This window comes from Tachysurus fulvidraco, chromosome 5 (genome assembly GCF_022655615.1).
Source record: "Tachysurus fulvidraco isolate hzauxx_2018 chromosome 5, HZAU_PFXX_2.0, whole genome shotgun sequence".
NCBI classification, from domain to species: Eukaryota; Metazoa; Chordata; class Actinopteri; order Siluriformes; family Bagridae; genus Tachysurus; species Tachysurus fulvidraco.
The window spans coordinates 24,614,066-24,639,246 of NC_062522.1; the positions used below are offsets into that span (position 1 = coordinate 24,614,066).

The window sequence follows — 25,181 nt, forward strand, 5'->3', positions numbered from 1 at the left end:
ACCCTCTACACTCCAAACCGTATACAACCGATACAATATGTCAACAGTGTCAATAATAATGCTTTCACCTGCATACGGCCAAGGTCTGTTTTGACACATGATGGTTTTACGAAGCAGTTTTTTATTTATAATGATCTGTATTTGTATATAATAAACAAGTGTTGCTGTATTTGGCGAATTATTGTCGGCAATTTATTTCAGAAACAATAGGTTGGACTAATCATGGTTTTTCTATCTACTGTCTATATACAGTGACAGAATAAAGCTCATGAGCAGATAGGAAATAAAAATTATAATTGTTTTTTGTTAGGTGTGGTGATCAGGATAGGTGTCTCAGATGCAGGCAAGTGCAGATTTATTCAAAAACTGAAGCAAAGATCAGGCAATCAGCAAATACTAAGACTTAACTTGGGGAATCATGAAAAGTAGCCTATCAAACAAAGCGTGTTCTACAAAGAACAAGCAAGAACAAAAGACTTGGAATCATGGCCACAAGTCAAGAAGCTTTAATTGTCATTTCAACCATATATAGCTGAAGCAGTATATAGTGAAATGAGACAATGTTTCTCCAGGACCATGGTGCTACACGGAACAACACAGAGCTAAGGACTTAACTAAGTTAGACCTAGGAAAATAGACACAAATGAAACACAAATGACGATACAAAAAAAGCAGCGCCGACCAGAGTACATGTATGTTCTATAGTACATGTGCAAAAATAATGTAATGAACACTTAATATAATAGCTGCAGTTATATGAGGTATTGTAATGAATTGTGCAAAACAGCAATTGACTGAAATGTGCAAGACAGCATGTACAAAGAGCAAAAACTGTGTGAAACACTGCAAAAACAGGCTAAGAGCAAAACATTCAGGTTATTTATAGCATAAGTGTGATTAGATAAAAGTGTTTGTGTCAGAGAGATTGAGCTGTGGATGAATCATGTGATGATTTGTAGTCCATGATGCTTCTGGGAAATGTTGTTGCATTTGTGAGGGTGGAGTATGGGTTCTCTAATAGTCTCTGAGATAATACAGCTATCAGATTCTGAAGGCACAAGGAGATGCTTTCGGTTGCCAACCCATTACAGGGCACAGTTGCTTATACACTAATGCACTCATACATGCATGACAATTTAGAGAAGCCAGTCAGCCTACAGTGTCTTTGGACTAAGACAGGAATCAAACCCTTAACTCTGGAGGTGTGAGTCAACTGTGCTAAGTCACAGTGGCTTGCTGATAATATATGGACAAAATGCAACCTGTAGCGTGTGGTCCTTATCTTCACTTCTCTTATCTTTTACAAATAACTTGTTCTCCAAGAGTTTGGCCAGCATCTGTTTTGTGGTGTACATGACTTTCTAAGTTCTTGAAGATCAAGTTTATTAACAGTCTAAGATGAGGGCTGTTGGAAAGAGAGGCAAGGGATACTGAATTCTGACTGACCTGAATCAGTGTTTTAATGAATCATGTGACATGGTTTATAGTCTGTGATGCTGCTCAAAAATGAAGTTGATTTCATGAGTGGTGTGCTGTAGTGGGACACTCTGGGAAGTCTGCGCATTCTGCAAATTTCTGCATTGCATATTTGTACTACGTACATTTGATCTCTCCCTGCTCGGCTGTACTGTGCACAGGTAGGTGAAAAAAGCATTCACAACAGTTAGCCAGAATACTGAGAACATTAAAAACACCCACAGGAAGGTCTGGGTCAAAGTCATCAATTAAGAGAATACAGAAATAAAACCAAAATATAGAAAGTGGGTAGATCACACTGTAATCCACTGGTAAACTTTAAAATGAGAAAGACCATATATGAAAAATTCAAAAAATATATTTAAAAAATAGTCTGTACACTTCTGGAACAACATCCTATGGATGGAGTAGACAAAGATCAACTTTTGAAGAATTATGGAAAGAGAAGTATATGGAGTAGGGAAGAAACTGTTCTCATCTAATGGCATTGGCATGTATGACTGCCATTGGAATTGTTTCATGTGTGTACTTGTGAACCCATAGCCCCCATTTACTCACCCATTTACTCTGTGTTAATATCTAGTTAATAGATTTTTCTTTTTGTAATATCAATCTTCATATAATCTACTGTTTTACACTGCAAGACAATTTTACTCACACCAAAAGATCATAGACAGGACACATCTGAGCTTAACCATTATTGTATGTTTCCATTCATTCCTAAATTGGTATATTCAAAATGAAAACAAATAATTTATTATTCTAGTGATCTTCAATAACTATTACATAATAGTGGGAGTTAATATTTATATAATCGTTAACCATGTTAACCCCAAAAGAAGACCTTGGAATTGCTTGCCCTACTACTTAATATATTGGAGTACTTTATCTGTTTTCGGAGCTGTAAGACAGAGACAGTCACAGTGATCTCACTATACAGAAAATGCTTATGTGGTCAATGCCTAGGCTCTATCCTATTCTACAGAATTAGATTCCTAGGCATCGATTATCTCAGTGATGCAGTGGTTAAAACAGAGGTTTCAAGAACAGAAAGCTCTGTTATGCCAGAGCTGACATGGCATGCTTGGTTGGTTTATGTAGAACCCAGTTTGGACTCTGAAATGACCTATGTGCCATCACACAGGAAGGATGTTCGTTCCAAATGGTCAAGTATAACAAAAGATGGAGGCTACTTAATAAAGCCAAACAAAGCTTAGCTTTCGGTTTTGTAACTAAAATCTTTTATGACCACATGCAAAAAAAAAAACAACAACCCATGAGCATGGGTGGAAGGACCTTTTCCTCACCTGATGAGGAGAAGGATGATATATCTGTGGCTGAGGGACCCTCTAAGTCTCACAGAGAATTGCCAGATGCTTTACTTTTAGCTAAAACCTTTTGTTATGCCAGATTGCAAATATTAAAGACCATTAAGATAATTGCCAGCTTGGCAGCAGTATGCTTGCTTCCCCAGTAGCCTCACTTGACGAGGTGCTACATAGGGAAGCAAATTTTGCATTCTGACCCAAGCACTGCACCCACTCCAAGACACACTAGAAAAAGTAAATATAGCTCTTTAGAGCAAGGGGTTCTACTGAAATATATTTACTATAATATATAATATACTATTTAATATATACTGCCTTACTCACAAAAAAGAATGGAAATTTACACAAAAAAAAATGCCAGTCTACATGCAGTAATGATCAGATTTCAGAATCAGTATTGGTAAAATGGGATGTGATCGCCTAGTGGTTAAGAAGTTGTACTATCAATTGGAAGGTTGTGAGTGCGAATCCCAGGTCCACCAAGCTGCCACTGCTGGGCCCCTGAGCTAGGCCCTTAACCCTCAGTTGCTCAGGTGTATAAATGAGACAGAAAATGTAAGTCAATCTGGAGAAGGGTGTCTGCCAAATGCTGAAATGTAACTTTGTGCAATATACTTGTATTCACAAGAACCCCGCAAGCAGTCTATTTGCCCCTGAGAACAGAGTATAAGGATGCTGACATATTTGGAGGATTGGAGATAGATTTAGTGAGAATGCAAGCTAATCTGAAATGCTATCTCACCCTAATGCACAGTACAAGGATACTGATTATTAAAGTGCAGTCAAATAAACTCTAAATCTGCCATCAACCCAGTCTTTGCAGCTTAGGGCTGTTCAAAATCCAACTCTAGCGAAGGGCCATCTGTCCCAATTAAGTTATTTTCCTTTGGTCAGAAACACAGTTGGAACAGTAAATTCCATGGTCTGAGAATGGCATTCTGCATGTTTCTGTAATGTCACTGGTCCTCTGAATAACAATAAACAGTGATAAAGTAGCATTACAAGCCTATCTTTAAGAATGGCCCTTACCCAACAGACAGTCTGATCCATGCTTGGTGCCTGATAGGATTGAGCTCTGGACTAAAGAATAACCCAATTTTTCATAGACAAGAGCACATCCTTGTCCTACTGAGAAAAAAGAGCACATCACCTTGTTGGATATTATGGTTAAGTCTGTCACGTTTATTAAATAACCGTATGATTGCAGTCCAACCGCAATTATTGCTCACTTTTATTAGCCACAAGGGGAGCTTGTAGTACCTGCAGCACATTACTTTCAACATGCTTGCTCTGCATGCATTACGCTAAGCAAATACACGTTAAGTTCAAATGAAACTGTTCTCCCGAATTTTGTATCACTGAACCATATAAGTGCAATAATAGATGTTTAGACTCTTGGACTCTGCTATACTAAAAAGATGTGAACTCCATGTGATATTTTGCATCTATACAACATCTGTTTGACTGTATTTTTATAATCACAACCTCCAGTGTCACCCATATGAGGATGGGTTCCCCTTTGAGTCTGGTTCCTCTCAAGGTTTCTTCCTTTACCATCTTAGGGAGTTTTTCCTTGCCACTGCTGCCTGAGTCACCTCAGACTTGCTCATTGGGGATAAATACATACACATTGTGAACTAAATCTATCTAATATTAATCTTGAATTTTTTATTCTATTAATCTTTATATTATTCTTTATAATAACCTTTTGTTCTATGTTTATGTTCTGTAAAGCTGCTTTGAGACAATGTCATTTGTAAAAAGCACTATACAAATAAACTTGAATTGAATTGAATTTTAATATTGAAGCCAAAAATGATGGCACGTGTCTAAACACATTTTGGTTTTATACCTGACGGAAAAGGACGGCCGAAAGACATTAACACAGCAGTGTGTCGAATATGTGTGTCGTATATGAGAAATACCAGCGACACAACTTCCCGCCGAATTTGAAGTTTGCAAGGCATCCACAGCCAGACATTCAGCTACCAATAGCAAAGGCTTTCGAATGGGTAACAAAATATAAACGCGACAGCAGCACACACTGAAGGACATGCATTTCTAGAACAGCAACCCCAAAAGTGAAGGTAGATATTGTCTAGTACTATCTATCTATCTATCTATCTATCTATCTATCTATCTATCTATCTATCTATCTATCTATCTATCTATCTATCTAAAAAAGGCATTATAGTTTCAGATACAAATCTGATATAATTTCAATTAGAAATAAGGATTAATGTTTATATTATTTTACACTACATTCATCGTTATTATTGTATATAGTTATTATTTGTATGCATGTAATAACTAATTAATGTATTGCAAAGTAATATAGTTATTCATCCTTATTTATAAGTGAAATTATTACAAATTTGTATCTAAAAACAAATTTAGTTGTATAAAACTATACCAAAGATGTCATATTTCCTTTAGGATGTCGCTACACAAAGGGGTATAAACGGTTCCTGACAGAGTTCTGAAACAACTACCTGCAATCAGACGTGTCCTGATTGATGACAGAAAACATGAACCCGACCTGGCAGGATGTATCTGTCCTTCGTGAAACCTGTGCTGGTCCTTTTAAAAGAGAAACTCTTATCCCCTGACCCCAAGGACACAATTCTAACATAAAATATCAAGACAAAAATGTGTGCTGTTCTTGATCAGAAGAATAGCCCAGCTAACATTAAAAGCTCCTGAGAAAGGCCACGCTTATTGACCCAGGAATCGAAACAGGAATCATAAGTGACACCAAAGACACTTTTAAAAATGATGGTGGAGATGACAGAAAAAGAAGAGGAGGAAGGTGGGAAATGCACTTTGAAAATATTTCACAAATGTTATAATTTTTTTTAAGATAACTGAACCAATGGCCTTCACTCTTTACAAAGCAGTTGCAGAAGATAAAACACCTCTTGCACCAAAAAAAAGAAGAGGCTGTGTGATCTACTGCAGCACAACCGTCTACCAATGTGTTGCCAGAAAAAGAGTGCAAGGTGATGCTTAATCGTCATTTAGAAGAGCGTCAACGCACTAAAACAAACAATAAATCCCCATAATCCCAATTATTTAATTAATTGTCACCCAAATTTCATAATTGTGACAGTCCTGATTATGGCAGATTGGTTGGGCCTTTTAGGATTTTGTTACATTGTCATATACTGCGTGACATCCTGTTTGACATACTGTATTGATGGACAGGTACATAAACCACCAGAGTGACAGGAAACTTAAGAAGTACATAGTACTTCCACAAGAGGGTTCACCAAGGCTGGCCTCAAAGAGAATGACTTATACACTGGGCAAATACAAGGGGACAGCAATCTCACTGTCGAGGATGCATATAAGGCTAAGAGTGTGGTACTTGCACACTGAGATGATGTGGCAGCCCTGGGAAATTCAACAACACACCCTTTTGCCACTACTATGTAGGGATTCTTTAGTGGAGCTGAACAGCATTCTGGGATTCTTGCCACAAAAATTGACTGTGTTTAGTGGTTTCACAGAGATTCAATCCATGGCAATTACTATCAGCGATAATAATGAGACCTTACACCCGGTTCTTCTGCCACTTATTTTTTCCAGGAGTAGGCCAGTATTGTTTTCTTATCACAAGTTTAGTATCTGTATGAAAGAAATTGAAAGGGTAACATATTTGTAGCTCAGTATTCCAAGGATAAAATACTTACTGATGATGATGATGATGATGATGATGATGATGATGATGATGATGATGATGATGATGATGATTTGCTAATATTTTTGGATATAGAATAAGCTTAATTCCTTTAGTATTATCTTGGAAAGATACAAACAAATTGAAAAACATATTAAAAATCCCCACAGTGACATGATGTAGAAATGTCAGAGGCAGAATTCACATACCATATTCTGAGTACAGTGTTGCAATTTGTACAGAATTAATTAGGACATATAATGTGTTCTAAGTGTGGTGGTTATTTGAACCTTTTGGTCTTAGTTGGTTTCTGCTTAAATTGGTCATAAAATGTCATCTTCATCAAAATCTAAGTCAAACAATATGATTAAGCCAAGAACACACAGGCTATTATAATCTTCCATATCAGGAATTTTGGACCACTCTTCCTTGCTTCACCTCAGCCATATTTTTAGGGTGTCTAGTATGAACAACTCTCTTGAGGTCATTCCACAGCATTTCTATGGTGTTAAGCTCTGGGCTCAGACTGGATCACTACTAATTTAATTTTTTATTTTCTGATGACATTATATAGTGGATTTACTTCTATGTTTAGGATAAGTGTACTGCTGCATCACAAACTTCTGCTTAGATTCATCTGACACTTCGCTACCCTGCTATATGTTGTAGTATATATTGATATATTTGGGAGTTGATTTTTCTTTGGTCTGTGGCAATTGGTTCTGGCCTTTAAGTATCAAAACCTCCTCTTATCATAACCACTGGGATGATATTTTCCATGTTGGTATGCAGTGCATTTTTCTCATCAGACATAGTGTTACCTGGTATGTTTTTTCAAAACCACTCAACCTTAATTTTACTTTGACAGCATGTTGTCTATAAAACATTTTCCAAGTAGCCTTGTAGGTAGCCAATATGGTCTTTGGCTGTTTATTTTTTTATTTGTTTGTTTGTTTGTTTGTTTATTGGAAGTGGCTTTCATGCCTACCTTAATGTTTGTATAGTAGACTCATTAACAGAAACCACTGATTTATTTAAGTCTTCAGCTGTCACTATGGAGTTATTTTTTTTTTAACTGATTGACAATTGTATGGTGCACACATTTAGATAACTAGATAATTTTGTAACCGTTTCCAGCTTTATGCAACACAACTCTTGATCATAGTTCTTCTGAGAGCTATTTTTTGTGATGCATGTTTCATGTTTTGGTACTTTTTATGAGTCAAAGTAGATCAAACACACACCTCCAATATTGTTTCATGAATTGGATGTCAGGTTTGCTGGTCTAATTAGCTGTTGTTGAAGCTATTAGCCTAAGCTTTTACTATACTATGAAAATTGATACATAATGATATATGTACAAAAAGAATACAATAATTTGTGTTATCAATTAAAACATGCATTTGCTGATTAGGGTAACTTTAATGAAGATCAAACAAGGTTTTAGGACAAATTTGTGCATAAATGCAGGGAATTCTAAAGGTTTCATATACTACTTCTTGCCACTGTAGTGTACAAATTGGCCTGCTGAGGGATTTCTTCACAGAAAACCTTCTTGTGAAGAAAGCTTAACAAGTGGCAGGATAGATATGATGCACTGAAGTCAGATTAGTTGATTATGTTAATGAGAATTGGAGACACACTGGTGTGTACAAACTAGAAATTAGTTAGTATTAATTAGTAGATCTATATAACCCACATACAGGCATTATAATGAAAAGCAGCAGCCTCATAGTACATTCGAGTAGAGTGTCCACTCAACATTTTTGAACTTCTGGAATGTAAGCAACCCAGGAACTGAAGTAAATCTAATGCGATATTACTAGGTCCATAGGGTGTCTAGTTGAGATTGATTATGAACTTGATTGAAGGCTATGAAAATGCTATGAAAATTCTATTTGTTATATGTTGTGAAAAATCTTGGCTTTTTCCAGTGTTATCCACTACTTTAAACAGGGACCATTATGCTCCTATACATGATGCTCAATTTCAGAATAAAACCATGTTTTAAAACAATTCATGAACTGAAACATTGCATTTGGATATTTATATATCTTGGCTAAGGCACAGTTTGCTTTGATTATCCTGAGATCTATATCTAGTATCTTGACTATATCTAGAACTTGACTGAAGTCTACTTGGTGGAAATTCATTTGATATGATATAGAAAGACATACATGTGTGTATAATAAACTCACACAATTCAGAATGATTCTCAGACAAGTCTGAGAAATAGATGTCCGCAAACAAACAGTGTCAAAACACGCAGAGCTGAGTAAAAACCACAATTTATAAAGTTTTGAATGCTCCGGTTATCACAATAGGCTCTATTATTGTGAAATGGGAAATGAAGTTATGGGAAACTTCTGAAGTTGGAAGAACATGCAGATATATAATTTTAGAAATACATCATAAATCAGGCCTTTATGGTATCACCAGGGGGAAGCCACTCATGAGTAAAAGGCATAAGGCAGAAGCTCAAAAACTCCTAAAGACTCTTTGAGAGGATGAGTACATGATTCTCTAGTCCAATGAGATAAAATATTGACTTAAATTTTGGGGCAAATTCAAAGCACTATGTCTGCTGAAACCCAGTTATGTACTACTCATCAACTGGTAATGTGTAAATTGAGCCAAATACAGAGAGGTCCTTGAAGAAAATGTACTCCAGCAGTATTCCAAAAGCTTAAAGTCAAGTCTGTGAATGACTGGGAGAGAGAATTCTGGCAATGCTCTGGCTCTCATTTATTTATACCATGCATTTCAGTGCATTTTGAAAAACTCAATCAAAAAACAAACCAGTTGAAAAGGGCTTGTCCTGAACTTGTGGGCTTTACTTTATTGAAGTTCATGTTTCTGCCTGTGTGGTTAACTGTGTATTGCATGCTCTTTTGTTCCCTTACCCATTCTTTGTAGTTACAGCCATCCCTGAAAGCACAAAGAAACACAAATTAAGTAGATGGGCTTTATCATGAAACAGGCAATAATTATCGCATGTTAACTCCAGGTATTGCCCTACTCAGGCTGGGAGTTATCCAGCTGGTAGTTGAATGTCAGACTGACCTCAATAACAAGGGAAGGAGTGAGATCCCATTCCCCTCCAGCAATGGCTTAATTGTTTGGAAACAACATTTGGATCATAAGATGTAACTGATCATTTAGAAGATCATATAGAATTTCCAAATACTTACTTGCAGTAACATGACTATGACGGCTAATTATGGGGCTAGAGAATACCAAGATATGGACGCCCAGTCTTCACAGATAGACCCCCATTTTACATGGTTGAAATCAGACAGTTCAAGTTGTACGCTTTCTTGGGAGTTCTCCATACATAAACTTGACCTGCTGTTTGGCATAATGTAAATGATGATTCATCAGACCATATAATTGCTGTCTGGGTTTTTTATGAACATGACACCATGTATCACATTTTTGTATTGGTGTCTGTTATTAATGGTTTAGCAATTGCAACTCTTGCACTCATGGATGTTGGCTTTGTGAAGTTCTCTGCAGACTGTTTTTGTGGAAACAAGGTATTTAAGGTGGATATTAATTTTTGACTTGTTTTGAATTATAAGTACAATCACTTTGCACCCTTGAAAGATTTTTTGTTTCAGCCTCACTGCAAAGGACAGTTTTCATTGTGTTCTGTTATTACCAAGCCTTTATTAAATGCCAATCCTCTGTTTTTGGACTTTTGGTTTTGATTACTCTTTTGCCTTGGACATCCTGATTGCTTGCCTGTAATGCAGAATTCTAATCAATTTTATTGTCAGAGTAGAACAATGGCAGGATTGTGTATGATGTGCATTCTCAGTAAAGAACAGTATCAGCACTTTATATTATTTAAATTCAAATTCAAATTTACAGTATCTCACAGAAGTGAGTACACCCCTCAAATTTTTGTAAATATTTTATCATAACTTTTCATGTAACTGCAACACTTTTCACTTATAAGTTATTTTGAGAGGACAGCAAATGTATACTGTTATACAAGCTGTAAACTCACTTTACATTGTAGTGTCATTTCTTCAATGTTGTCACATGGAAAGGTATAATAAAATATATACAAAAATGGGAGGGGTGTACTCACTTCTGTGAGATACTGTATTTGTATAGTGCTTCTAACAAAGGACACAGTCTCAAAGCAGGTTTACAGAACATGAACATGAAACAATAAGTTAATATAAAAAATAATATAATACAGAAATTCAAGATTAATATTAGAAATATTTAAATGTGTATGTATTTATCTCCAATGAGCAAGCCTGGGATGACTAAGGTGACTGCAAAGAAAAACTCCCTTGGTAAAGGAAGAATCCTTGAGAGGAACCAGACTCAAAGGGGAACCCATCCTCATTTGGGTGACACTGGAGGGTGTGATTAATAAATATACAGTCCAACAATTGTGTATTGATGAGGAGGTTGTTGTCCTCAAAGACCACATGTAGGTGCCATCTCCTCCTACAATGTCCTAATATTTCATGAAGCAGAGTCCACAGGAGCTGGTAAATCTCTAAATGTCTCAGGATCCTCACATGGTTGGCCTCATCTCAGTGAAAGTCCAAAATCTTCATGACATGGAAGACATTCGGAGCTGGTACAATTTCTGAATGCCTCAGGATGGCAAGAAAGAGAGAAGCATTGGACTGGAATTAATGTAGCTGCTGTGCATAATATTAGCTAGCACTAAATGATAATGTGCATGTGACTGGAGCACAAAATTATGGGAAGTATTATGTGTACCCCTAACTAAAGAAATAGGTTTTTAATCTAAATTTAAACTGGGAAAATGTTTCTGAGCCCTGAACACTGTCAGGAAGGTTATTCCAAAGTTATGGAGCTAAATATGAAAATTCCCTACCACCTTTAGTATATTTTGATATTCTGGGAACTACCAGAAGTCCTGAGTTTTGTGATCTCATGGGAGCGTGTCTTGTTATATACATGGGTGCTAAACCATTTAGAGCTTTGTACATAAGTAGCAGCAGTTTGTAATCAATTCTAAACGTAACAGGTAGCCAGTTTAAAGATGATAAATTTGTGGTTATATGATCATTATATTGTTATACTGGTAAGAACTCTGGTAGGAATTTAAACTAACTGTAGCCTATTTATTGAAGATGCAGGACAAACACATAGTAATGCATTGAAATAGTACAGTCTGGAGGCCATTTATGCATGAACTAGCTTCTCAGCATAAGATAAAGATAGGATGTTTCTTAGATAGGCAATATTTCTAAGGTGGAAGAAGGCTGTTTTTGTAATATGGGCTATATGATTTTCAAAAGACAAGTTGCTGTCTAGTATAACACCCAGGTCTTTCACTGTTGAGCTAGTACAGTAGTCACAGTACATCTCTCTAAGTGAAAGATGAATTGTGGGAACTTCTGTGTAAAGGTTTTTGGACTGATAAATAGTATTTCTCTCTTATCAGAATTTAACAACAGAAAATTACAGCTCATCCGATCTCTTATCTCTTTAACGCACTCAGTTAATGTAGACAATTTAGATATCTCATATGGTTTTGATGAGATATATAACTGGATTGTCAGCATAACAATGGAAACTAATCCCATGCCTTCTAATTATGTTTCCTTAGGGAAGCATGTATATTGCGAAAATCATAGGTCTTAGAACTGATCCTTGAGGGACATTATTAATTAACTGGCAATAAACTGGAGGATTCACCATTTAAATCTACAAAATGGTATCAATCAGACAGGTTGGACCTAAACTTAATGCCTGTCCCAGAATACCTGTGTAATTTTGTAAGCGATCTAGAAGAATGTTGTGATTTATAGTGTCGAATGCAGCACTAAGATCAAGTACAACATAGTGAGATGCAGTCTTGGTCCGATGCTAAGAACAAGTTATTTGTAACTTTAACAAGTGCAGTTTCTGTGCTATGATGTGGCCTGAAACCTGACTGAAACTCTTCAAAGATATTGTTCTACTGTAAGAAGGCGCACAGTTGAACAGACACAACATTTTCTAATATTTAAACATAAACAGAAGGTTTGAAATGGGTCTGTAATTTGATAGTTCATTAGGATCCAAATTAGGTTTCTTAATGAGGGGTTTAATAGTGGCCAGCTTGAAGGATTCAGGGACATGACCTAAAGATAACAAGGAGTTAAGAATTTTGAGAAGAGGCTCAACAGCTGTACTGTATGTCAACAAGTTCTTTCAGTAATATATTTGGAATGGGATCTAACACACATGCTGTTGATTTAGCTGTAGTAATATGTTTATCTAGCTCTTCCTGTCCTGTACTTGTAAAGCACTATAGTTATAAGTGTAGAGCATTAGGTGAGACTGGGTCACAAGATGCTGTCAAGGGTTGAACATCGACTATTTTGTTCCTAATACTTTCTATTTTATCAGTGAAGTCCTCACTTCTGAACTGTGATGGAATAGTGTTTTCAGGTCTCAAAATTTTTGTTAATCTAGCCACTGTGCTAAATATTATTTTCTATGGGTTTGCTCAGGTTCTCAGCCATAGCATCTTTTAGAGCGTGTTTATTACGGGATATACCGTCCTTGTACGCAGTTCTAAAAACCTCTAATTTGCTTTTCTTCACTTTCGCTCAAGGTTACAGGTTGCTCTCTTGAGGGTGTGAATATGACTATTATACCATGGTGCAGGTGTTTTGTCTCTAACCTTTTTTAATCGGATGGGGGCAACAGTGTCTCATGTATTAGGTATTAGTGGAGATAGTGCCTATGCTGTTAGTCATTATATCTAGTTAATTTGCGTTTAAGGGTATAATAAGAACTTGAGACTGATCAGGTAGGTTATTTGTGAATCTGTCTTTAGTGGTTGGAATAATAGATCTAACAAGTCGATAATGTGGTGAGACACCGTGAGTCTCTTCTACAGGTAGTGTATACAGTATGAGGTAATGGTCTGTGATGTCATCACTTTGAGTTATGATATCTATATCAGTGACATCTATTCCGTGTGATATAATTAATTCAGCGTATGATTAAGAAGATGAGTTGGTCTAGTTTCAGCCCAAATGAGTTTAGTAGGTCCATAATATGTGAGTCCTAAAGCATTGTTGTATTATCAAATGAATGTTAAAATCTCCTACAATTAATGATTTATCAAAGTTAACCAATTAACCAAGAAAATCTGTGAGGGTCTATACATGGTTGCTAGAGCAAGAGACATCTGGGAACTTTTCGTGAGATATTATCAATAGGGAGTAGTGTCAGCACATCAAACATGGAGAACAACATTCTCCACAATAAGCTATAATACTGGCACTGTTTAGGAGTGCTGTCTTGGTTCTAAACGAAGCCAGCGTACAGGACCACTCAGTCATAGAAGTGTTGGTAGCAAATGTTAGCAATTATTTGTCTGAATCAAGGTTTAGCTCCTGTTTTTTCATCAAATCAATGTAGCAAAATCCAAGGTGAATAATTTATTTATTAGTCAAAAATATATTGGTCACATTACAGCATAATTTCTGCAACCTCTGATCATGGGGAAAAGGATATAAAACAAACAAAGGCATCATGCCGTTCACTTGGTAACATAAGATTTTATTGATTTTTGTTGTGCAATTCTATATCTGGTTGTGTACTGTATGTCTGTGTGGGAGGTTGTGTGTGAGTATGATGTTAGAAAGCAAAAGCCTTTAAGAACTACTGGAGTACATATACATATACTCTGCACAACAACAAAACAGATGGGCAGCTGTTCTTTCTTTCTTTGTCTGTGCTTCTCTCTTCCAGTGTTGATGTACTTACAATGCCCATCCCCCATACTCTGTCTATTGTACACTCTCTGCTCCTATCTTTCTCCTGCTCACTCTCTTTGTCCACATCTCTGCTTTCTTCTGTCTTTGCTTGTCTTGTTCCATTTTTCTTTTCCTCATATATATATATATATATATATATATGTATATGTATCCAAATATTTGTGGACACCTGACCCTCAAACCCATTTTTGGGGCTACTCCGATCTTTTCACACAAATTTGGAATACACAAATCTTTTTTTACAATCTGGAATGGGATGATCACAAGCATATTTGATTGTTATGGTCAGATGTCATAATAGCATAAACCCTGGTGTTGGGAGATCACAAGTTCAAGTCCTGACAGTGCCAGAGCTGGGGCAAGGACAGCAAAATTGGCTGTGCTTACTGGGTGGGATGGATGACTTACTGTGTCTCTCCTATCAGTCAAAGGGATATTAGCCAATTGTGGGCATCTGTGAGCCGATTCATGCGGATGAGACCAGATAGCACCTTCCACCAAGTGTGCTATGCTTCCCTATGATGCAGTATTTGTAGCAGTAAACAAGAATGCATGTAAGAATGCTTCCTGGTATTTAGTATATATACTCATTTTTCACATTATACTAATTGGTACAGGAATACTTGTACATCTGCTTGTTTAATCCAATCAGCCGATTATTTTACGCAATGCATAAAATCATGCAAATACAGGTTAAGAGCTTCAATTAATGTTCAGTGATGCTCGAACATCAGAATGGGAAAAATGTGGTCTATGTGACTTTAACTGTAACATGGTTGTTGAAACCAGATAGGCTGGTTTGATTATTACAATTACTGATGATCTGGTCTGTAGCCTGATAGACTGAGAGAGATCAGAGGAGAATGAGCTGACTATTCAAAGTCATTGACTATTCTAAGTGTAGTAACTGAAATGGTGAACAGAAAAGTATCTGAGAACACACAACAATTTAGTTCAATTCGTTTTATTTGTATAACACTTATAACAATGAACATTGTCTCAAAGCAGCTTTAAAGAAGTACTGAAACATAAAATAAAAATTGTAAAGTTTCAAATTAAGTTACTATTTATCTCTAACATTAAGCCCTAATGAGCAAGCTTGAGACAATGCTGGCAAGTAAAAACTCCCTGACAAGATATGAAGAAGCATTGAGAGGAACCAGGCTAAGAAGGGAACCAATTCATATTTGGGTGCAACTGGACAATAATTAATGTAAATGTAAATGTCCTTTCTACAACAGTTTGTAGTAATTGTGCAACCAAGAGCTACTGAGGAACTAACAGGTCAGCATTAAACATCTGAGTTCATTATAGACTTCATCAACACACCAAACCTTGCAATGGATGGACCACAACAGAAGCAGACAGCATCAGGTTCCACTCTCAACCAAGAGTCTGTGACTATTATGGGCACAAACATGCTAAAACTCCACAGTTGAAGATTTACAAGCTGCAGCCAACTATAATCCCTTAGCAGCTGATGCCATCACAGGAATATGAAATCTGTGTCAAGTAAAACAAAATAAAAATGGTCACTGAGCATTCTACATGAAAAATTATTCTAATTTGATTCTCTGTTGCCTGACTAAGTAAGAATATATTGACACTTGACAGGCTCTGTAGGTTGTACATGTCAGTGACTAATATTCCGTTTTCTTGAATTTATTTCAGTAAAACTTGTCAAGTGCTTTCACAATCCAGCTGTTTTGCTTTACCGCTCAGTACAGCTTTCACAGTACAGCATTTCCTGCCATTATATTCAGTGTAAAAGTGGTATGGTTGCACAACAGACCATTGTATTACCTGTACAGGAATGCTGAGAGCGTGTTAGCTTTGCTACGGGGTAGCTTTCAATCACCTATCAAATTGGTACACAGGAAGCAGAAATTCTGTCTCAGAAATATTAATTAAAAAAAAATATGTACCCATATGCTATGAGCACAATCATAAGCCATGCAGGATATTAATAAATGTGGGCTTTTCCTTTTAGTCTGCTCTTGTCCATGGAGAGACATGAAAGCTGACCTGAGTGAGTTTGAGAAAGAAGCAGAAGACTTTTATATCTCTGAGTGACTTATGCTTCTATATTGACTGAAGATTTTCCTTTTTATCATTAACAGACCAGACTATGTGGACCAGGATATGCTGTTTATTTGAGGAATTAATAAATCTTAACATAATTTACATTCTACAGTTGGTATGAGAAAAATAAATTACATAACATATGAGAAGAATGTGCAAATGTAAATATAAAAAAGTAATAATATTCTGCCAGAATTGTGATTTTTCTATTCTCTTATCTCAGTGTGACAATTTATAGTCTTTGATTGCACATGGTTTAGGCACGTGTTTAGGTTGTTGTTGTTGTTTTTTTGCTACATATTTTGAGACAAACTGCCATGTAGTTTGTGTAATGTTTTGTGAAATGTTAATTTTACAAAATCATATCTGCCCATTCTCTTGAACTCACTTCCATTAAGCAAGACATCAAGGGTCAAAATTCATGTATTTTTGCAGTTTTGCTTGGGTATGGCTAATCAGCTTCTGTGTTAGTTTTACGAGGAATATAATTGCCATTATAATTACTATTCCCTCTCTGTGTATGTCTGCTCAGACGTGGTTGAAGAATTATGGCTATTTACTCCCACATGACATCCGGACATCAGACTTGCGTTCAGAGAAAGCCATGCAATCAGCAGTTGCTGCTATGCAGCGGTTCTATGGAATCCCGGTGACTGGGGTACTTGACCAAACAACCTTAGAGTAAGTACTTACACAAATAAACACATATTTTAAAGCAAATATTTTGAAGTTAATTTAAGTCTTGCGTAATGTTCCACGTACCTGCACATTTTCATACAGACAGGTACAAAATATCAGGCACGGTTATTGTTTTTGTTGCCTGATGCAAAAATATAAACAATTACCACAAAGAAATTAACACAATGAACTTGACATAACTTCAAGTATTATTTCAACTATATACTGTATGCTGATTACATAAGACCTTTGGAGGTCTTATGTAATCAGCATACAGTATATAGTTGAAATAATACTTGAAGTTATGTCAAGTATTATTTCAACTATATAATGTATGCTGATTACATAAGACCTTTGGAGGTCTTATGGAGAATACGGCTTGACTGTCAAAGCTGTTTTGTTGCGAACTGTGTATATAATGTATAATTAATCTGGATGTAGAGTTCGATTACAAGAAAGTACATTGGCAAGAAAGAACTCCCTTTAGATGACAGAGTAACACCAGGGTCCTTCAGGATGTATTCAGATTTATGTATTTGTAATGAGGACATAATATTGTAAAAGCCAATATCAAATAAAAAAATCAGATACAGTACTGTATTTTCAGTCCCTCATTGTTTTGGGTTTAAAGGTATGTGCTTGTACAAACATTTGCTATTACAATCATCCAGCCCTAGGTTAATGTTTTTATTAAAAGTGCTTTTTGCTGATTTTGCAAAGTTTGTAATTTGTTGTTTGTGATTGCTCATTGTTTAGGTGGATGAAGAAACCTCGATGTGGGGTTCCTGATCACCCTCAACGGAGGAGAAATAAGCGCTATGCTCTTACTGGTCAAAAATGGAGGGACAAAAAAATCACCTACAGGTATAAATACTGTTTCTTACCAAAGTAGCGTTTGATTAAATGTAGTTATTACAAAATAAAAATAAAGATTGAAGTAAATGATGCATCGCTGTAATACATTTACAGTGCATTCTCTCCATTGCAGTGTAAGCCATTTCTATTAAAGGTTAATAATTATATTAATCATTTTATTACCATGGTAAAGACATTTTCCACAGTAGCATTAAAGAGGGCTTATAAAAGGTTTTTTATGCACATAATTGAATGTACATGTGTCATTTTATTTTATCGCAATCAAACTTCATTAACAATTATGCTGCCGATGTAGTAAGTATCAGTTTTGAGTGTTTCAGAATGTTTTAAGCAATGCCTATAATCTTAAATGATCAATTATGGAATTATTATTAAAAAAATGTAACAATTATTTGGTATGCTTTTATTGTCTTATAAAGGTTACATCGTACTAAAATCTCACAAATGTTACATTATAGTAAAGCTTTTTATTTTTTTGCTGTACGGTTTTTCTAACCTCATGTTAGAAAAAAGTATTCTCCAAGAGCACATTATGGGATCTTCTGATAAGCATACAAACTGTTTTATGTCAAACTATTCCATCAGAGGGACAGCAAATCAAAACATAACGATTAGACATTTTTAAGAGTGTATAAATGAAAGAGTGGTGGCTAAAAATATTATGTTTTCAGGCTGCATGACAATAAATAATCAGTTTTTAGACTATTTTGCAAATTACTGAATAAATAAGCATACAGCTCTACAAGGATACATAATATAATGCCAAATTACCTTTTTAACTATTTTTACAATTCTATAATTGTAAAGGCAATTCCCAACATATTGTAAAAGTCAGATCAGTGCATGAAGTGGTGCAGAACTGCGTTTCCCATTCCATACACCTGAGTCAAATTGTAAGTTAGTGAGCATTGCTATTTACATTTTGTCTTTGGTAGCACTTGTTTCACCTTAAATATTTGTATCTGGTTTTGTATCTGCCTCCAACTTAAAATTCTGCAGCAAACAATTGTTACTTAAGTGAAAACAGCCTAAAAATCTGAAACTTCATACATGTGGTTATTATTTGTTTGTTAAATATGTCAGTAAAAGCATAAGATAGACTAACAAATAAAGTCAGGTCTTGGTAAGAAATTAATTCTGGATGCCATGTCAGCATTTTCATAGAGTATTACTGTACACGACCTTTATAAAAAGAGAATGTGAAAACATTTGAATCATTAACCACTGTTTATTTAGCAAAGCACTTTGCGTTTTATCTAACATGGAATACCGTCTTTGGCAGCATCTGTAAAGAAGGTGCACAGTACTTGGACAAAATTCCTCCTTGATCAGTTTTAAACATGTTTTATGGAATACAGTCAGAGATGCTCATTTCAAAATGATATAGTATGTATTTTAAATGATTATTCCTTTTCTCTTCAGCATACACAACTTCACCCCGAAGGTAGGCGAGAAGGACACGCAGAGAGCGATCCGGCAGGCATTTGATGTGTGGCAGACAGCAACCCCACTGACCTTCCAGGAAGTGGCCTACTCAGAGATAAAAAAAGAGGGCAAAGAGGCAGACATCATGATTTTCTTTGCCTCGGGGTTTCACGGTGATAGTTCTCCATTCGATGGCGAAGGAGGTTTTTTAGCTCATGCTTACTTCCCTGGCCCTGGAATTGGAGGGGACACACACTTTGATTCTGATGAGCCTTGGACGTTAGGCAACGCTAACCATGATGGTATGTGAGCAAACAGTGACTAATTAATGGACAACCTATATAGGCTCTTAGCCACTGAACCTTACACAGTTAAAATAAGTTGGTGCTTCACCCTCTTTTGGAAGTCAATCCAAAGCACTGTATCATCATCCATGTGTGCTTTGTAAATAAAAGGGATATTTGAAGGATTATCGCTGGTTGTATGCTATCAGCATTATAAACCACTAATAATGGAATTACAGCTTAATTGGCCACAGTCCACTCAAAATTATATATTTATTTGTATCATGATGCTGACACAGTAAATATATACTGCATACTGTATGTATGTATGTATGTATGTATGTATGTATGTATGTATGTATATATATATATATATATATATATATAGAGAGAGAGAGAGAGAGAGAGAGAGAGAGAGAGAGAGAGAGAGAGACAGTCAGTGAGTGAGTGAGTGAGTGAGTGAGTGAGTGAGTGAGTGAGTGAGTGAGTGAGTGAGTGAGTGAGTGAGGCAAAGAAGAAAGTAAATCAACAGAAGAGTGCAAAGAGGTGTAGGACTGAAATGTGGGTTAAAAAATGTAAGTTAATAGAATAAAATTGGGAGGAGATACTGTAGGTACTTCTGGTGCTGATTCAGAATTCCTGGTATTCGACTAAATAAAATAATTCTTTCGATATATTCAAGGTGATCAATTGTACCTTCACATATGCAACTTTGACTTTTGGCCCTTTCAGGTAATGACCTATTCCTGGTGGCAGTTCATGAGTTGGGCCACGCATTGGGTCTGGAACATTCCAATGACCCAAGTGCAATCATGGCACCTTTCTACCAGTACATGGAGACACAAAACTTCAAACTGCCACTAGATGACCTTCAAGGCATACAGAAAATATACGGTAGAGAACCTTATTTTCAGTTACAGAATTTCTGTACATACAGATACTGAAAAAAATATGCTGCATAAAGATGATTAGATATTAAGATTATATATAGTGATGTAGTGAAACATTGTGTTCTTGCATTGCATACCTGAGTAAAAAAGAGAAAAACAATAGGTATGGAATAGGACTGCACTGTAGATACCCTATTCTTTACCTTGCAAAATCCTGGTTTCTTTGTAATGTTGAGAGTTAATTTAACTTGTCCTTAAAATATCTGACATAAATACAACAATCTAGTGCAGGAGTTACAACTCATTTCAGATGATAGGCCACAATTACATTTATTAAGTGGACCAGACCAAAAAAAATCTGTTTAGAAGGCCAATAATATATCAACTCATAAATGTGCTCATTTATCTGTATTTATCTGAAACACAGAAATGAAAACCTAAAAGTTGTGATTGCATATGTATTCAATGCCGTGGCTTTGAAACCCAGTTGAGGTGGAACATTTTTTTAGATTCCTAAATGAAGAATTCATATCAGTCACTTTTTGTTTGCCCCTAGGGACATAAAAAGACTCACTTTTTTATCTTTCAATTTAATTATGTCCCTCAAGATGATTTTTATTTTAAACACCCATGATTTTGACTAATTTGCTGGGTTATATTAGAACATTTATTGGGCCAGTTCTGGATTGCAGTCTATATGTTTGACTGCCCAGAGCTAATCATTTTTTGTCACATTCCTCCATTATGTAACAGTTTATTAAGTATACAATTAACGACTTATGTTCGCTGTATGACATGGTTTCAAGTTTAAATTTTATCAAACCCTGTTTTTGTAATACTTCCCAGGTGTCCCAACTGCAATGTTGGAGCCAACTCGGTCTCTCCCAACCCTCCCACCACGGCGGACTAATTCTGACAGGAAAAATGACCGTCAGTCCCGTCCTCCTCGACCTCCATATGGTGATCGGCCCTCTCCTGGCTACGGAAAACCCAACATATGTGATGGCAATTTTAACACAGTGGCCTTTTTCAGGAGGGAGATGTTTGTGTTCAAGGTGAGCTACTGATTTGGGCTCCTGCCATCAACTGGTTGGTTGTTATTTGTAATATATTTGGTTAATAACATAACATGAAGCATATTTATTAGTTTCACCGAATAGCAGATGCAGTTTCATTGGTGGATTTTAAAGTTTCTGGTCAGGGTTAAAAATGTGTTCCTTATGAAAATTATTATTATTAGCAGCAGAAGCAGTAGTAGTAACTACAGCTGTACAGTACACTGGTGAATGAAACCAAATAGATTTAGATAGATAGATAGATAGATAGATAGATAGATAGATAGATAGATAGATAGATAGATAGATAGATAGATAGATAGATAGATAGATAGATAGATAGAAAATGCTATAGGAAGAGTTAGGGCTACATTTTGTTTTAATGCATGATCACATCCAGTCAAATAATACTGCACAGCAAAATATGTTATACTAAAAATAATACTTTGATCATATAGTTTATAGTTAAGTCAATTATCTTCACCCAAGGCAAAGAGTACAAGCCATAATAAACACTTAGATGAATATTTTTTTGCAAATGATTTAAGCATTATTATGACAAGTCTTTTCTTATCATAGGATCGGTGGTTCTGGCGTTTGCGCAATAACAAGGTTCAGGAGGGTTACCCCATGCTGATTGACCAGTTCTGGAAAGGTCTCCCTTCCCGCATTGATGCTGCTTATGAGAGATCCGATGGCAAATTTGTGTTCTTTAAAGGTACAAGCATATGTGTTATTAATATGGGCTCAGGGTAAATAATGAGTAAAGGATTGTAATTTTTTTTTGTTTAAATTAGATATCAAACAGTACAATCAAATGCACTAAGTGAAATAAAGTTTGTACAAAATGGTCATTTTAAAAATATAAAATCTAATCTGCAGTATGTTAGAAGTTCACCATATAAGTTTCCCTTCATGCATTTGCTTCATGTGATATATTTAAGTTCCTTTTCTTTCTTAAAAGAAAAGAAGCCTTTGTATGTGAATCATTTTTCAGCGTTAAAATGTTTTTTTTTTTAAGTTCTTTTCATGCTTGTTCATTTTTCTGATTGATCATGTCTTCAGAAGCAAAACCTAGGGCTGAAACAGCAAAAGCTATTAATCTTTTAAGCAAGCCATCTAACAGGACAAACCTGGGCAACACGAAACACCTGGCAGTCGGTCATGTGTTCCAATATTTTTGATTTGTTGAAAAAGTGGTGGGTTAAAAATAAGGTGTCATGCTCCAAGTTGTGTAACACATCTTGATGAAATAGAAAATGGCTTCAGTGTACTGTATAGCAAACACAAAAGAATCGGCCTTGACATTCCAACAATTACTGAGAGGACTATACATGCTGTATCTATGTTTTGAAATGTAAAGAACAGCATGTTCCAAGACTAGCAAAAACTTTTAGAAACCATTATGTAAAGAGAGAACTGGCAGTAAACCAGTAGCACTCCTACAAAATTTTAGTAGCTGAAGCCGTGCCTAATCGAGAGAAAGCCAAGTATTGATTCTTCTTGCCATGAATCTGACCATCATTTAGTGTCCACTGGACAAGTCTAATCCCTGTCTCTAAACTGCTTCTCTTTCCTTATTTTTTCCCCTCTCCCTTACTAAATTAGGTCAGGTATATTAATCTTCTTGTATGAAGAGAGTCTATTTTTAATTCATGATTCTAGATCTCTGAGGCTTATCTAAAACAGGCTTTGAGGCTGCACCACAAAAAGAACAAAATTTACCATGGGCATTGATATATTTATTTTGGACATATCTGGGCTATTATCTAAACAAGCATCATAAATATAGTCACATTTGCTTTGGATTAATAATGTGTTTATGTGTGTGTTCTGTCAATTTAAAACAAATGTAAAGCTGATTAAATCATTACTCAGTGTCCTATATTCGGTTAATTCTTTATCACCTCTTATCTTGTTTTCTGTCCCAAAGGAGACAGGTACTGGGTATTTAAGGAAGTGACAGCAGAGCCAGGTTACCCGCACAGCCTAGTGGAGTTGGGCAACTGTTTGCCCCGTGAGGGCATTGACACAGCACTACGATGGGAGCCTGTGGGCAAAACCTACTTTTTCAAAGGTGACCAGTACTGGCGCTACAATGAAGAAAAGCATACAGCTGATCCGGGCTATCCCAAACCCATAACTGTGTGGAAGGGAATTCCCGAAGCACCTCAAGGAGCCTTTGTCAGCCGTGAAGGATGTAAGTGAGAGGGCTGGAGAAGGAAATTTCTATAATGAATATCTTGAAAGGCCGCACTAAAACATTAGCTTAGAAATTTCTAATAATAGCCACCACTCAAGATTGTATTACTTGTGTCACATCAGCAGGCTGTCTCTCTCTGTGTGTGTGTTTGTGTGTGTGTTTGTGTGTGTGTTTGTGTGTGTGTGTGTGTGTGTGCGTGTGTGTGTGTGTGTGTGTGTGTGTGTGTGTGTGTGTGTGTGTGTGTGTGTGTGTGTGTGTGTGTGTGTGTGTGTGTGTGTGTGTGTGTGTGTGTGTGTCTGCAAATGTAACTGAATACAGCAAGGAGCCAGAATGTAGCTGAATAAGAATTTGAACTGAAAAGCAGAGGCATATCTCTGCTTGGTCAGGACACTTAGGATAGGATGTGACACATGGCAAAAATGTATAAGAATTAGGTTCTGAACATAATTTATATAATGAAACATTTTCACGTTATTTATTTTACAAATTGATGATATTATAATATATTGTATTATATAATAACTGCTATATTATATGTTCTCCCTGTATTACTCACATGTTTCTTTTTTATGTACACAAGAAAACTTTCCAAAGTATTATTATTAGGAAACTAGTCTTGGTATTACTTGGCATATGATTGGAAGAAGATGCCAGTGGTAGCAAGAAAAAGGAGGTTATTTTAAAATGTTATTCAAGAAATATTTAAATGTATTTTTTATTTTTTTATGTATTTAGTTCTGGTTCTCAACCACATTTATTCTGTGACTCAGATATGCACTGCATAGACTTTATAAGGGGAATATAAGTGGTGAAAAGAAAGTCAGCTTCACTGTAAAATATCTTATTGATAATGACATTTAGCCATAGTCATATTTGTGAAAGTACTGGAACAAGTGATTAGTCTTTTTCGCACAGTGAACAGCGGATAATCCTCATACTGTAGCACTGTAGTACATACGTAATAGAACACAATTTGATTTTCAGTCATAGTCAAATAGTGAATTCTTTTTGTTTTGTTTTGTTTTGTTTGGTTTTTATACTCATTTGCCTGAGGCCCTGAAAAATGTTGCTTGTAATAGCTCACTTTACATGGGTGCAAAGAAAGTCAGTTTGCAAATTTTGAATTTTAATATTGGACCTATCTTGCCTGTTTTTTCTTAACTACTCCTTCCTCATTTGCATTTTGGTGTATGATGGGAACACATATACACAATAGTGAAAAAGTATTGCAAATATTTCACATAATTGTTTTCATTTATTTGAACATTGTCTAGAAATGTGTTGCTAATTTCACTGACCATACCTTACAGTATCTAATATTTGGAGAACATACTTTTCTGATAATTTGACGTTGTATCACTAAAAAGCTAATTTTTATAGCAATATAATTTTGTCAAAATATGTGCTACAAATTAAAAAGTCGTAACACATAC

The 25,181-nt window shown here is 35.9% G+C and overlaps 1 protein-coding gene across 1 annotated transcript in view; it reads left to right on the forward strand.

The window, feature by feature from the left end:
• mmp24 (matrix metallopeptidase 24) overlaps positions 1 to 25,181 on the forward strand; it is a 33,355-nt gene that overhangs the window by 1,157 nt on the left and 7,017 nt on the right. The window contains exons 2-8 of the mRNA XM_027147143.2: positions 16,870 to 17,018; positions 17,772 to 17,879; positions 19,314 to 19,618; positions 20,333 to 20,494; positions 21,337 to 21,545; positions 22,125 to 22,263; positions 23,479 to 23,745. Coding sequence (XP_027002944.2) covers positions 16,870 to 17,018; positions 17,772 to 17,879; positions 19,314 to 19,618; positions 20,333 to 20,494; positions 21,337 to 21,545; positions 22,125 to 22,263; positions 23,479 to 23,745 — 1,339 coding nt within the window. The remainder of the gene's footprint in view (positions 1 to 16,869; positions 17,019 to 17,771; positions 17,880 to 19,313; positions 19,619 to 20,332; positions 20,495 to 21,336; positions 21,546 to 22,124; positions 22,264 to 23,478; positions 23,746 to 25,181) is intronic.